Source organism: Falco naumanni, chromosome 9, assembly GCF_017639655.2.
Source record: "Falco naumanni isolate bFalNau1 chromosome 9, bFalNau1.pat, whole genome shotgun sequence".
Lineage (NCBI taxonomy): Eukaryota > Metazoa > Chordata > Aves > Falconiformes > Falconidae > Falco > Falco naumanni.
In genome coordinates, this window is record NC_054062.1 from 4,595,142 (window position 1) to 4,610,049 (window position 14,908).

Here is a 14,908-nt window from a genome sequence, read left to right on the forward strand (position 1 = left end):
TTTGACAGCCATCACTGCAACCAAGGCTGCTGCTGCTCCTCATACACTGCACCAGGAATAGCATCTCGGACTGCCCACATACTAAAATGATCCTGGTAACTAGCAAAGCTAGCATCAAGGATGAACAGGTCTTTATTATGCTACTAAATGAGTTAGTCTTCAAATTATTAGCATCACCAGGAGCTAGGAACACATTTCTCAGTCATCCAGACATTCAAGATAATTCTAGCTTTTGTTAATTTGTTCCCGACAGCCTGAGACATCAGTAACAGCACAGAGACTTTGTGCACATCATTTGGCAGCTCCAGGCCTGGCACACACTGTCTCTGCCAGTCCCATCCAGAGATCCAGGCAGCTGATCCAACTGGCTCAAGAAGCTACCAGGACTCTTCGAGAGTGTTTAATCCAGGCTGATTGAAAGCCAAAAAAATTAACTCTGTCCATAAAGGACAGAGCACAACCCTTCCAAGCGCTTCATTTATTTATACCAGTCTTCAGCAACTCTTGGTGTTGGACAAACACTGCACGCTGTTCTAGTCGCCGCCTCCAAGGGGATATGATAGAGCTAGGAAAGGACCAGAGCAACAGCACAGGTGAGTGGTGTGGAGAAAAGCTTTCAGGTCGAGGGAGGTTGGGCAGCATAGATCTCTGTTTGGGGAAATGCTGGGGATTCATAAAACCATAAGCATGCAGAAATGGGAATGATTGTTCTCCAGATCTTGCTACACAAAATATAGAAGGTGCCAATGGACATTAAGCTAGTGGTGAAAAAGGGGATAAGCAGCACATTTTCTCGTGATATGTAAATAAACCATGAAACCCATTACCCAGGATATGATAAAGGCAAAAGTATAAACAGCCTGCAAAACACAACCAAGGAAGACTGTCTGCTTGAACCATACAGTTTAAAAGCCATCAGATGCATATTTTTTCTCATAAATCCCTAGACAACTGAGTTTTGGGAATCAGGAAAAGAAGGATCATTTTATCCATGCCTTGTTCTCCATTCTTCCCCTTAACTGCCACCCTATTACACCAGCTACAGTTAGAGATGATGCAGTTTAATCCAGTACCGCAGTTCTTCAGGCTATTGCATTGAAAGCCCAGGACACCAGGAGAAGTCATCCCATGAACTCTAACAGGAACAGTCTGAACCCTCGAGGCCCTGAATCCGGGCTCATAGCTCCATCCACTGCCATCTGAGGGGGCTGGATATAGGGAGGACTTCATTCCCAAGACAGCTATGGATTTCTGAGGTTTCCACCCCAAGAAAGGTTGCACCAATATATTGCGTAAAAAGTCCCTTTGCTCCTACTTAGGGAAAAGCGCATTAAGATCATATAGTCCCAGGCCAGCTGAGAAATTGCATTTCTACGTGATTTAGAGGTTGATGTCATCACTAGAGCAAATGCAATCCCATAAAAATATGAAAATAAAATGAGCAGGAGCTATAAAACGCATGTGTCTCTCTCCACAATAGGAATAGGCACACCACAGCAGGGCAGCTTTCCTCGATATTCATCTACAACTGGAGAAGTTTACAAGAAATTACTTAAAAAAATCAAGAGATTAAAAAAAAAAAAAACTTTCGAGGACCAGCAACCTATTATTTTCCCAGGGCTTTATTAATAGCAAATCAGCATGCTTCCTTAAAAGTAAATGAGAAAAAGGCACCATAGCATTGCTGTGGAAAGAAACTGAGGGAGTGTTTTCTGGAACAACAAGCCAAACCATTTTGGGCCACTATCTGTAGACTCTGGTTTAGCTCATTAGGATATTGATCCTGGCGGCATATAATACAACTCTGATTTATTTTCTGATTAACAAGTTCTACTGTCCAATTTTGACAAACCAAATGTCCATTATTGCATGTAAATAAATAATTTTATGTAAATAAATAAATAATGAATACATATTCATCAACGCCAGTGTGCAGGCACTGAGCAGCAAAAATAGGAGATTGGAAAAAAACAGGTGGAAAGGGTTACTGCATGATCACTGTAATATTTACATAAGGGTGAGTTCAATAAATGCAGAGCCTTCTCCCACAGCCTCCTCCAAAACACACCCAGACACTGGCTGGCCTTCTTCCTATGGAAACAGCTAACGAGAGCAAAGCTGCTCTTTGCTTTTATGGGTTTTAGCTAAAAGCTGAAAATGAGATCAGATTCTTCTGACATTCACCATTTACCTTAATAAAAATGTGCACTCAACAGGATTAGCAGGTATACAACTCCACGTGTGGTATCATGAAATGCATTTTCATGATCTTTCATGCTTACACAGAAAAAAGAGAAATCAAAATCCCTCTGTGATATTGAAGATCAATGTAAAACTGAGCTTAGGAACTGAATGCTGATCACTGCCTGGGAAACATGAAGTAACATTTTCAAGTAGAAACCTTGCACATATGGCAATGGAAAGCTTTTGATAGAGTAGTAATAGATTTCAAAAACTGATCTCCTACCTATCTATATTTATAAGAACACATTAAGTACGAGTTTAGCACTGTCCCTTTTTTATTATTCTCCAATAAATTACAGAACCTGCTTGGTCATTCTTCGAAACATGAGACTATCTTCCACAGAAACAAAAATTAAGGTCCCACTTGTGTCACCACCCCACATCCCCTCCCTGGAGAGACAGCCAGGGTTGTCAGGAGTAAATATTCTTCCTCAGCAACCTGCCTTTATAGTCCCAATGCAGAACTGCCAGGGTGATGCCTGGCTCCGATAAAGGCCCTTGCTCAGGCTTCCCCCATCAACCGAGCTAGGGCAGGGCATGGGCCGATGGAACAGGTTTTGGCCAGTGAAGGAAACCCAAGGAAGAGGAGCTCCTGCTTTCCAGCACAGACCCATGGCAACACAGGAGCGAGCAAAGAACGTCGTAAGGATCTAGGAAATCCAGAGGAAAACACAACAGGCTACAGAGAAAACACTAATTCAATCCCCTGTGTGAAGCTGCAGCTCGTTCAACATGATTTCTCTGCTATAGGTCCCTCCATCTCACCACTAGGTTTGGAAATACAGCCCCAGATTCAGGAAAGCATCCATCTAACCAAGCACACAAATAACCCTGTTATCTTCAGCAGCTCTCTCACCCCACCCCAGACACCAAAAATTAGGCACAAGCTCAAGCATCTTGCTAAATCCAGCCCTTGAATTACAGGATTAGAGGCCTGTGGGTTTCCTCAGTGGAGAGGACTCTTGGATTTAAATGTCAATCAGTTTACACCCTGCCTTCCCTGCATTGCCTGCCTGGTGGGAAGTCCATGTACAAGACAATTTCAATACAGCCCAGCTAGTATCACCATTGGAAACCAGCAGCTTTGACGTTAACAGGACTGTACTTCAAAAGAATATGCATGTTTGCAGATGGCAACAGGGTTCCTTATTACAGCTGTCTAATCAAGCCGATATTTCGCAATTATGCTCAGAGATCAAACAGCGCTGCAAACAGCACTCACAATGAAATCAGCACCAGTAAGACGCCAGTGCCACAGCTATAGCATTGCACACTCAGCTGCGATTCCTCATGTGATGTTTCAGCTACTGTTGCAAAACTTTGAACATCTCACATCGTCACAGTTAGGCTCTTTTTGGGTTCGATTTTTTTTCTTAATACGTTTTGATTCTTGGCCTGTGTTTATAAAAAAAGACAAATCTAAAACATGCCTAAACAAATAACAACATGGCTGTAATTCAGGAAAGCTTTTATGTATAGCCTTAACTTTAAGTACAGAACCACTGGAGTCAGCTGAATTCAAACATGTACTTGAATGCTTTGCTGAAGGATAAATTAAACCACATGCCAAAGTCCTTTCCAGCATCAGGGCCTTGATTATTTTTTTTATAGATGAATATTTTTTTTAAACACACAAAAGGGTATAGCGCTAACTAGGAATCAGAACATACCGTCGGTGTGAATAATTGTAGCATCTGTGCTAATTCTCTTTTCATCCTGGTACCCCCTATGCTTCCAAGTATGTAAATCTGATTCTTCTTATGGCTCCACTGAAGTTTCTATTGATTAAATACCCAGCCCCAGCAGCAGGGGAATCAAGCCCTGCATATTTATTTTCTTCCTTTCAATACATAAAGAATTCCCTTTGGCCTCTGAATTGCTATATCACATGGTACCCTGAATGCAAATAGAATTATAGTCATAATGTATCTAATGAATACATTTGTATATGTATGGAAGCATTTTCCCAACAGCATCCTACTGTACTCCACCAACCAGACCAAGGAATATATATGTTCCTCACACACAGCAGCAGAGAAGGTGTGTGAAATGAGTGCATATTAATAACAGAAGCCAGACTGCAGTCTTCTTGAGGAAAAACTGACTGAAATCCTTCCAAGATGAAGACTGCAAGATCAGGACCTTACTCAGACCTTCGAAGCATTTATTTCGGAGCTTTAAAGCACACTTTGTACATCATAACCATTGCTTAATGTTTGGGTTTTCATTATCCACTTGCGTTACACTATATTTACATCAATAGATACAGAAGCTGTTGCAATGTATAACAGAAATACCATAAGCATTTCCACAAAAGAAATCAGCAACATCATTTTAAACCATGGTACAAAACGCACAGGTTAAGATTTTTAGCTCCATCCTTTGTAAGACAGGCACCCTCTTTGAATTATTTTTAGAAAAGTTATTTTATAGCTGACCAAACTCATTCCTGCAGAAACTTCACCGATTTCAGAGTTGTAATGGCTTAAACATTAATTTTGTTAGCTCACTCCATGTTGACTTCTAAAGTTATCCTATCACATCAGGAGATAGATTGACTGAAATCAGGTTCAAGTACCTACTGGCCATTAGAACCTGTAAAGTCCCAAGAAATGTCAGTACACATCTGGATAAGACACATGCCAGCACATATACAAATAAATGTCCTCGGAACCTCCTTTAGTTCAAACGATGCTTTGAAAGCAACTCGTTCAGCACAATAGTCATTATTTAAAGAGAGAAATTACTCCCACCCCAACCCACAGTAAAAAACCAACACAAATGAAAGCAAGAGTCCCCTTTAAACTTAGAGCAAGAGGAGGTCACTTACCCTGTGAGGACCACAACAAAATCCATCACGTTCCAACCATTTCGAAGGTAAGAGCCTTTATGAAAAACAAACCCCAGAGCGATGATCTTTATACCAGCTTCAAAACAAAATATTCCAATAAAGTACGGCTCAGTGTCATCCTGAAAAAAAAAAAACCAAAAATCAGAGGTGTCAAGGAGATACCTACGCTTCTGCACTAATAGCAAGAACCATATGAACAGCTATGTGCACCAACTTCACAACCTTTTCAGCTCTCTGAACAGACCCAAAACCAGAAGTTTAAGTTTACTGGAACTAAGCACAGGGAAGAATCTCGTTACTATTTCTCTAAAGGTAAATCTGTTTTTTCACATTGGAAATTCCATTTGCCTTTACCTGATCACTTCACCCTACACTTTTTACATTTACTCAGTATTCTGGAGGGAATTTTAATACTGAGTTTTGCTCTAAGGGTATACTTAAACTTGAGATCACATATTTCTGTAGCTATTGACATGGAAGAAAAAAAAAATGTGCTTTACAATTCATGCAGGAAACTGAAAGAGGAGGATATCTTAGGGAATAACAGCCAGCACAGCAAGTTTGCAAACACTGGTAGGAAATTATTTACTTATCATTTATTCCATCAGTTCTTCCTTCACTCTTTCTTCTCCATTTTATCAGTTTCCACAGCTGCAGTCTCATTTGTTTTCCTTTCACTGTATCTGATTCAGGGAGAAACCCCCACTCCCTTCCACTGACAGCAGAAGCAGTAAGGCTTGTGGCTCAGCCCCGTGGCGCAGACTAAAGCGTACCACAGGATCACAGCTTCACCTCCTAACTCACTAGAGGCAAAAATCAAGCTTTTTAGTCTCCGCAGTTTTACTAAATCTTTTTTTTTTTTTTTTTTCCATCTATGGCACCAGATCCCTCAGTATTGTACTATATCGATAAGAATTTCAATGCCAAATGGAAGCACTCACATTTGGAAGGAAGATGTAGGCAGGAACAAAGAAAAAGGTGAAAGCAAGGGGCATCAATTTCAAGAATGTGTTAATTACATTTGGCACCTGTAACCAACTTCCAAATGTGCCTTAGATCTCTGTTTTCAGCTGAAGTCAATGGAAGTAAAGCAGCCCTACCCAAAGGAAGCAAACTCCCAAATTAAGAGATAAGAAATCTTTGTTGCAGTGGCTTTGACATTTCTGACCATCACAGCCAAAGAGCTGAGCTGCTGTTTGATGCACAGCTGTTTACACTTTTAATTCTACTGATGAAAACAGGTAATTTTATTTCTTTTATACAAAAAGAACATGAATGTCAAGTCTTGTGGCCACAGAACAAAGAAAGCAGTTTTGATACAAGAATCTTTTACAAGCACGACAACTCTTGCTCAACTCTGACCCAGCACTGGCACACAGAGCCATGCTTTAGGCATAGTACTTGCAACAGAAAGCCAGGATTTGCACACCTAGGAGGCCCATATAATAGCATGCCCTTCCCAAAGGAGCTTACACACTTAGTGCATCCTCAGCAAGTCAACCACAAAACTTTAATCACTGAAGGTATCTCCAAGTTGTTGCAAATTGCTACTTCAGGACACGCTTTTTCATCATTACCTGAATTAAAGTTTTGTTCCCTACAAAGCAGCACCCTGCATCCCTACACACCTCAGTGACCCCACCTGCTCCATATACTTCATCTCTCACCCTGTCTCTACTCCTCTCCACCATTCCTAAACTCACAGGCCCAGCAACTTCACCCCCCGTTCCCCTACGGCCAAGCGAGATGACCGGTCACCTGCAGATCACCCACACAAACACCGCCTGACCAGACAGCAGCACAGAGTGGGCAGCTGCTGACCTCACACTACAGGCCTTCGGCTGAAACGGGGGAGGGCAGAACGACAGAAAACCAAACCCATAACTAGCTTCTCCTCCAGCCAATGAAGTGTTTCCACAAACAGCAGCACCTCCAAGCCCTCTGCTCCTCCACAGAGCTTTCCTGACACTGCTCAGAGGACACAGAAGCTGCTGCTGACACACTGAGAAACTCAGCTGCCCATGTCAGTGCTATTTACCCGCAGAGAAACAGGAACAAAGCAAGGCCATGGTTGTTTTCGTGACCTTCAACAAAAACACTACAATAAGAGTCTTCTTCCAGAAGTTTCTCCACAGGAAGGTCTAGAGGCATCCTGGGACTCCAACCCAGCACAGAAAATGGGGAAGAAGAAGAAGAGAGGTCAGAAATCATCAGCTGTGATTTCAGGAAAAGTTACCTTACTGCTCCTCTGCTTTCCCTTCTGCACACAGGAGCACTCTGACAGCCTAGTCTGCATGCTCTCCAACCCCGCACCTCCTAGTTCAACAAGTACACCAAGTCTTTGCAAACAAAGGTCTCCTAGCCCAGCCTATGTTTCCATCCCACAGCTACTAGCATGCTTCTAAAAACAGCTCTTCTAACACACACCAGAAAAAAAACACACCTTTACCCACATACACTCCCCCTCACTAACTCCCTCACTTCCTGGAAGCCTTGTATCTACTCTGCTACCAGTCGTATGCTCAATCTAGGTCAGGTGCCTTGTGATTACAGCTCCCAGCTTTAAAAAGCCAGGCTTCAGGTACTCAAGGGTTTGATAGAATATGCTATTCCCAAAGCTAGGACTACACAGAGCTCTAAGGAAGTGGGTCAAAGGAAAACTCCCATCTCTAAGGTTGGCAGTTAGTAGCTGGGGAAATAAGAGGGGATAGAAAGAGGGTCTTTACTAAAGCTTATCTAAACTGACACTAATTTAGCCTAAGAATCAAAGCAGTAACAACAGGCTGAAAAATAAAATGTATGCCCCATTAGGTAGTGGGGTCTGCTGCTGAAAAAAAGGGTTCACTTGACTCTGTGCAAGGGAAGGAGCTGGAGGGCAAGGGCACAGGTGTGATGCCCTGTGCAGCACTGAAGCGACACTGCTGTCAGCTCAGAAACCCTGCTGCCAGGGTGTCCTGCAGCCCCTTCAGACAGGAGGCTGTGTTGCTGCTTGGGTTCAGGAGTGGGAAAGCAGGTGATGAAGAGTATCACTGTGCATGCCTGAAAGGAGGGTGGAGAATCTGGGTAGCAGCCAGAGCTGTGCTAGCAGGTTGTTTGCTGTGGACACAGCAAAGCTTGAGGCTGGGCCAAACACACATTTAATCAATATGTTTCAGATCAGAAACAACTTCTGAGTCTGGAAAGTCATTACTATTCCTAGTCCATGTCCTAGTGTCTTTCCTTGGCCTTTGGATGTGACAGCCTTGATCGGTTTGGGTGTGTAGGGCTTTGTTCATGCAAAGGTTAATATGAACAGTTCGCATATGACTGCACGAAGCAGCTGGGGATAGGATAAAAAATTAAATCCATTAGTAAAGTGCAAGAGCTGTCATGCTGAATGTCTGAGAAAAGTTATAGTCTGCCCTCACATCAAAAACACCCAGGGAAGCCAAACACTCGGAGCCCTGGCATGCAGATGAACATCCTACAGACCCACTGGTGTCTTCAAACAGGGTGTGCCCCAGAACGGGGCAGAAAATAAATTTCCCATCCTGCAAGTTCTGATATCACCTCCATCAGGCTGGGACAAATCTATGGCCTACTGAAGCGCCTCATGAAAAAATGAGAAATTAGGAAGGAGACAGGGAGAATGAGCATGCCTCAGCCTGGACAGCCAAGAGCATCATGAACAAGACATCCACCTGCAAGGCCACTCAGGGCATAGATGTGAAGCTCACATTCCCGCATTTGGAGCTCTCACCAGCAGGCTCTGGGCTACTCAGCGCAACTCCCTCAGCATCTTTTCAGCTGGCATCACTTCATTGTATACAAACAATGCAATATTTATTCGGATAGAGAGAGGGACCGACTCTACAACCTATTGGCTAAGGCTTTCAGCTGAGATGGACAGTAGCAAGTCTGTAGCATCTCTGTTCCAGTGGATAATTACTGATGTGAAATAAACACTTCCAGCAGCCAAAGCATGTGAGGCTCACAGCTCAGAGCAGGCAAGCCCTTAGGGGCTAGGCCATTCTGCTGCTACTGGAAGAATGAGCTTATTTCTCTTGTCTGAAGAGTAAGGACTTGAAGTCCATGCTCCAGTTCACCACTAAATGCTTTGACCACCAGACGGTGTTTTTTCAGAGCCCTGGTTTTGATCAGACTTTCCATCCTAGAGCCGAGTGATGCTTTTCCATTCTACAAACTACATACAGAAAATGGACAAAGAAAGATTACTCATAACTCAGCCACTCCAATTCTTGAAATACTGCATATACTGAGACATCACTTGCTCTTCCCATGTGTTTAATTAACCCTGCTTGGCAAGTAACATGAGCACAGAAAACAGCCAAGTGAGACTGCACTGCAGGTTAATACCTTGGATCTCTTGAAATATTCATAGAAGAAAATTTTGATTAAAAGAGAAAAATAATGAAAATGTTTGTATCAAGTCCTCCCTCTTTTCCTCAGATTTAAAAAACAGACAATCTTGAGATTTTTTTTGTCTTTGTATATGTGGCACAAAGTATCCGGGAAGCTTTGATTTTCCTTCAGCAACTCTGCCTACACCTCCCAGTCACAAATGGCTTGTGATGTACATCTCATACCTTAAGATATGATTAGCTCTTCAGTCATGAGCCCTCACTCCAATTTGGAGATTTTAATGAACCCAGGAGAAGGAAAGGTATATCCATCTATCATTAACCAAAAAAAGCCTCATTCCATTCCTGCCAAAGACAGCAATAAAGCACCTGCTGTTGTGCATGGACTTACAATTTGGCTCAACAAACCTGTAAATGTATGGGAACATTTGCCCAGTCTGGTTTGGCAAGGATTTGTAACATTCTCAGTGAAACTTACAGTTTATGGAAGCAGCAGGAGCATTCTAAAGTTTTACTTTGAAAACCAGAAGACAGGTTTTCTTACTCACAATGCTTAATCTGTCCAGCATACGTGTTATTCTATGATAAACCCCTTCAGAGGATTTGATAAAGGGTATGATAAACCTTCAGAGTTGAAAATGTGGTGTAGTGAAAATGGCTCCAGAATGTCTGGATCAAAGACAATGCTGCACAGCAGTGTTTGGGACAAAACTCAGGGGTTAATTCTTCCTTCATCACCAAGGCAGAGCCAGCAAGCTGGAGACTGTGCACTGAATTCATACAGTTGTCTTACACTCTTGGGTGGTAATGCCAGTGCCACCCTCTGGAACGATTTGGGCAGGAACTGAAGGTGTGTGTGTTGTAAAATGAAATTAATAAAAGGGGAGAAAGGACCAATAAAAAACAATCTAGGATCCCCTTACGTATATAGTGACATAGAGGAACACAGAAACAATGTGCTAACCATACCCACTGCTGCTTAAAAGAACATATCACCAAAGGGTTACCAAGCCAGAACATCCACAAAACTACTTTTCTCCTTCACTAGTCCATATGTTTATAACTGTGGAAGGCATTTCCCAGCTCTCGATCACTGCCCTGGGTCTAAATCTGTGCTTTTCTCACAAGCCCAGGTTTGCTTTACTAGCGAACCTCAAAACATATGAAGATGTGTTAATGGCAGAAAGATCAACATACATGCGTGTTCTCTGATTTTTTCCTTATCTCTTCTTAAGTAGAAATAATTCAGAGGCTAAGCAAACACAATGTAGGTGGGCAGTATCAACTAGCTGACTCTGAAGCTCTTTCTAGATCTATCACACACTTTTTCCTGTTTCTGAAGAATAAGATTGTGAGAGTTGCCCACTGGTATGGACCAACCCTGGAAACTGCAGCAACCAGCATTCAGAGGCTCTAGCTTTTGGCAGCAAGCCTAATATTATCTTTGCTTGCATAATTTAATATCTACATGTAAAACACATATGGATCCATTTTTATTTATCCTTTGAACGTGCACCAGGATTAATGCATTTAGGCATGAAAGATATTCCAGATCATTAACAGTGGGGAAAAAAGTAAAACTAATATTACCTATCTTTCCTACAGTGATGATAAATGGATGAATGATTTTGAAGCTATTCTTGTATTTTCTTTTGAAATAAGCTAATTTGGCTCATTAACATAAACCCTGCAGGTAAATTATTTTCTTCTGTAAGTTGGTTTCTTTTTTTTGAAAGGGAAGTGTAATCATCTAAACCTAAAGTTTGCTTTGTAGGGTCCTTGATAAATGCTGTATCAGGAAGATAGCTGTAAGACATACGAACCTAAAAGGTTACTCTGTTCTACCACTTCCTGGGAAAATATCACAGAAGTTCATTTGATTCTACAGATAATTCTGAGCATTTGGCAGTCCCTTCCTGTCCTGGTTTATAGACAATCTAAGTTTGCTGCTCTTCTAGTCATAATGTAAGATTCAGCTCTTCTGCAATGGGGCAGGGCTGGTTAGAGTGATGAAGCATTCTTGTGAAGATGAGATTGGGAGGTCAGAGTTATACTTGTTGTCACTGACTTATCTTTTCTGATTGTCAGGTCAATGCCTGTTTGTTTACATGTGGATATTTAAAACAGATACAAGCACCTGCAGCTTTAGGTAACTTACTGCTTTTGTATTAGCCCAGAAAAAAAAAAAAAAGAAAAAAAAAAGTGAATAAGTGAATACAACTCACCAATCTCTCTGACATAGGTGTCTTGTCTCCATCTGGCAAATGTTGTTCCAGAGCCAGCACAATACAATTGGCTATGATTGTAGCTAAAATCATGTATTCAAATGGAGTGGGGACCAGAAGTTAAAGAATACACTAGATAACACAAGGAGAAACTCATTCAATTCCCATTTCTACCTAAACAGTTACATTAGTTGAGCGTTCTAAGATCTCTCGTCTTTTTTGAAGACATTTAGTTTCCTTGTCTTCCTCAGTTCTTTCTGCGATGACTTTGGAAATAGGAAAATGGCTCTCTTCTTTGACAGAGTTAGTGACTTAGAACCTAAGCTGCTCAGGAAATTTGGGAGCAAGAAAGCAAATGGTCCAAAGGAAACAAAAAGCTATTAATAATTTTTAAATGACACCAATAAGCTAAACTGCCCCAAAATAGATTATACAGTTGAATGCCATCTGCTGAATTATTCTTCAGAAATTCCCTGCCGTTTAACTGGAGTGCATAGTGAAAATAAGTGATGGGCTAGAAAAGTTCAATTTAGAGTGTCTACAGAGGTCTGAACCAGGAATTGCTGCTGGATTGCAATGCCCACTCCCGGAGAGAATAAACCGCCGGCGCGATGTGGGGATGTGCGAGGAAGGGACCCCGGGGAAGGGACCCCAGGGACGGTGAACCCGGCGCCAGGCAGCCCCCTGCCCCTCGCCGTCGCCTCCAGCGCGGAGCTGTGCCGAGCCCCGGCTCTCCCCGGGCGGAGCGCGGGCGGCGGCGGGACGCCGGGGCTCCGCTCAGCACCACGGACAGCTGCACCCAGCACCAAGGACGGCTTCGCTCAGCACCGCGGGCAGCTCCGCGGGCAGCCGCGCTCAGCACCGCGGACAGCGCCCTGCCCCGCCCGCCCGGCGCGGCTCCGGCGTGGGGCGCGCTGCCGGCCCGGCCCGGCCCGCGGCTCCGCAGCACCGTGGGTCCCCCCACACCTCGGCAGACAGACGCAGGCCGGCCGCCCGAGGGGCAGGAGGAGAGGGAGAGACTGCGCCTACCCTTGCAGGAAGGGCGATGCTCTGCCTGCCACCGGAGCTTTGGGGCCTGTTTATCCCGACTTGAATGCAGGGAAGGAGCAACGGATAAGGAGCTACAGCAATCTCTGGGATGTTATAATACGGACAGAAAAATCAATATGCGCGGGTGTGTTCAGGGGGAAGGGAAGTGCATTCACTCTACTGGTGTGGGTTTTTTTCCTGTTAGCCCCTCAGGAAGTGAAAACTGGGGAAGCCTGAACTGGAGCTGGCCTCTGTGGCAATTGAAAGTGTTGCTAGGAGGCTGAGAGGAGGCCTGGCTGCTGGTAGCTGAGGATTAATAGGTGTGTGATATCAAATGAAAAGAAAACAACCAGCTCCCTTGAGATCGCCAGTGTAATGCACTCCTGTATGCACACGCGTGCACACACACACTATATCTACTCCCTGGTAACCTCAAATAGGCTGTTTCCCTTCTCCCATGGCTTACAACCCCACTGTGTGCATCATTACAAGCAAAGCCCCCTTCTGAGGAAGATCTCTGCAGCTCACTTGGCCTGGGAGCTGGTTCTGAGACAGAAAGCATCTGCCCCTTTCACAACACAGCAGATGATCCCTCTCTCCACTTACTACCTCTCTCTGCCACAAAGCTATTCTTTTTTATTTCTTTTTTTTTTTTTTTTTTTTTTAGTACAGCCTAAGCTTTGGCTATACACCTAACCAAAGTGACAAGATTCATGTTGATTTAATTCAGGATTCAGAAGGTGATCCACTAAAAACCTAGCTGCAATGATTGTATTAATGGGATTCATAAGATATCTTGGCTATCAATGTCCCTACTATCAATGCAGCTTTAATGCCAAGGTGTCACCATTTTTATCCCATGTTCCTTCTTTTATTCAGAGTGAGAAAGAAGAGTTGAAAGGCTCTAAGATGGAAATAAGAATCAGGATTCATTATCCTGAATTTCACAGAACCCTTCACATTTGGCTTCAATTGTAGGAAATGTAAAACTATGCAACTGTATCTCTCACACCTAAGCACACACCGACATGCACGTATGTCTTACACACACCCCTGGCATAGTCGAAAGCACGCTCTGCGTTCCCACAGAAGCAATTTCCTATGATACCCAGCTACACGGCCATACATTATGTCGGACACACGGATCCCTGTCACACACACCCATTACACACACTGGCTCACATATGCACGTCTACATTAGCACCAGACACTCATCCTCAGCTGCCGAGAGGGGGGTGTCTCTTTCCCCCCGTCTCCCTCCCCACCTTCCCCACCATGCCCACACACCCTCCCTGAAAGGATATGGCCATTCTGTTATTCTCTTGGCGTATTTCCGTATAACATTATCTTCACTGAAGATGAAGAGGGATCTGTTGACTGTGAAGCAGTTCTGTTTGACAGGGATGGGGTTGTAGAGAGCCATAGTCCTGGCCCTCTGAGCCATCGACTGTTTATACATCCTTTGGCCGGCTTGGGGGCCACCTTGCCGGCTGCTCCCTCTTCCAGCCCCGGCCGGCCCTCCACCTCCATAGCGGGTTGGCAGATCATCCCCAAACCGAGCCATCCTCTCAGTGCACGGAGCCGGGCGCTACAATCCAAACTGGCAGCCGAGGCGAGAGGAAGACGCATCACAGCGCGCAGCACTTCTCCCTCCGGGGGCTTCAGTTGCGGGATCGGGATTGATCGCGGCAAAATATATAGATTGATTTACCAAAAAAAAAAAAAAAAAAAAAAAGAGAGAAAAAAAATCCTTTTCCCTTCCTCCACCCCCTCTGCTTCCCCGCCGCTGTGGCTGCCCGGGGGTGGGAGGCAGGCGCCGGGGCTCTGCTCACCTCCCCGCACCGGTGCCGTCTCTCCGGCCCGACCTCATGGCCGGGGCGGCGGGGGGCTGGCGGCGGGGGGCGGGCGGCCGCGCTCCCTTCCGCGGAGGCTGGCGGAGCGCTGGGCTGGGAAGGGGCTGCGCTGCTGCCGTGCCCGCCGCGGGAGCGCTCCGCCGTGCCCAGCCCAGCCCAACCCGGCCCGGCCCAGCCCAGCCCGGCTCGGCACGGCACGGCCCCGCCGCATGTGATGCCCGGAGCCAATCGGCCGCCGCGGCTCCGCCCGCTCCAGTCACCGGCACCGGGAGGCGGGCAGGGATGCAGGGAGGCAGGGACGGCAGGCAGGGATGGAGGAAGACAGGGATGGAGGGATGGCAGGCA

General features: G+C 44.7%; 1 protein-coding gene across 1 annotated transcript in view; it reads right to left on the reverse strand.

The window, feature by feature from the left end:
* Positions 1-14,341, reverse strand: part of LOC121093624 (voltage-dependent N-type calcium channel subunit alpha-1B-like) — a 301,786-nt gene extending 287,445 nt beyond the window's left edge. Inside the window, exons 1-3 of the mRNA XM_040606263.1 lie at positions 14,015-14,341; positions 11,682-11,787; positions 5,075-5,214 (exon numbers count right to left, since the gene is read on the reverse strand). Of these exons, the coding sequence (XP_040462197.1) occupies positions 5,075-5,214; positions 11,682-11,787; positions 14,015-14,274 (506 nt within the window). The 5' untranslated portion in view covers positions 14,275-14,341. The remainder of the gene's footprint in view (positions 1-5,074; positions 5,215-11,681; positions 11,788-14,014) is intronic.
* Positions 14,342-14,908: the final 567 nt, after the last annotated feature.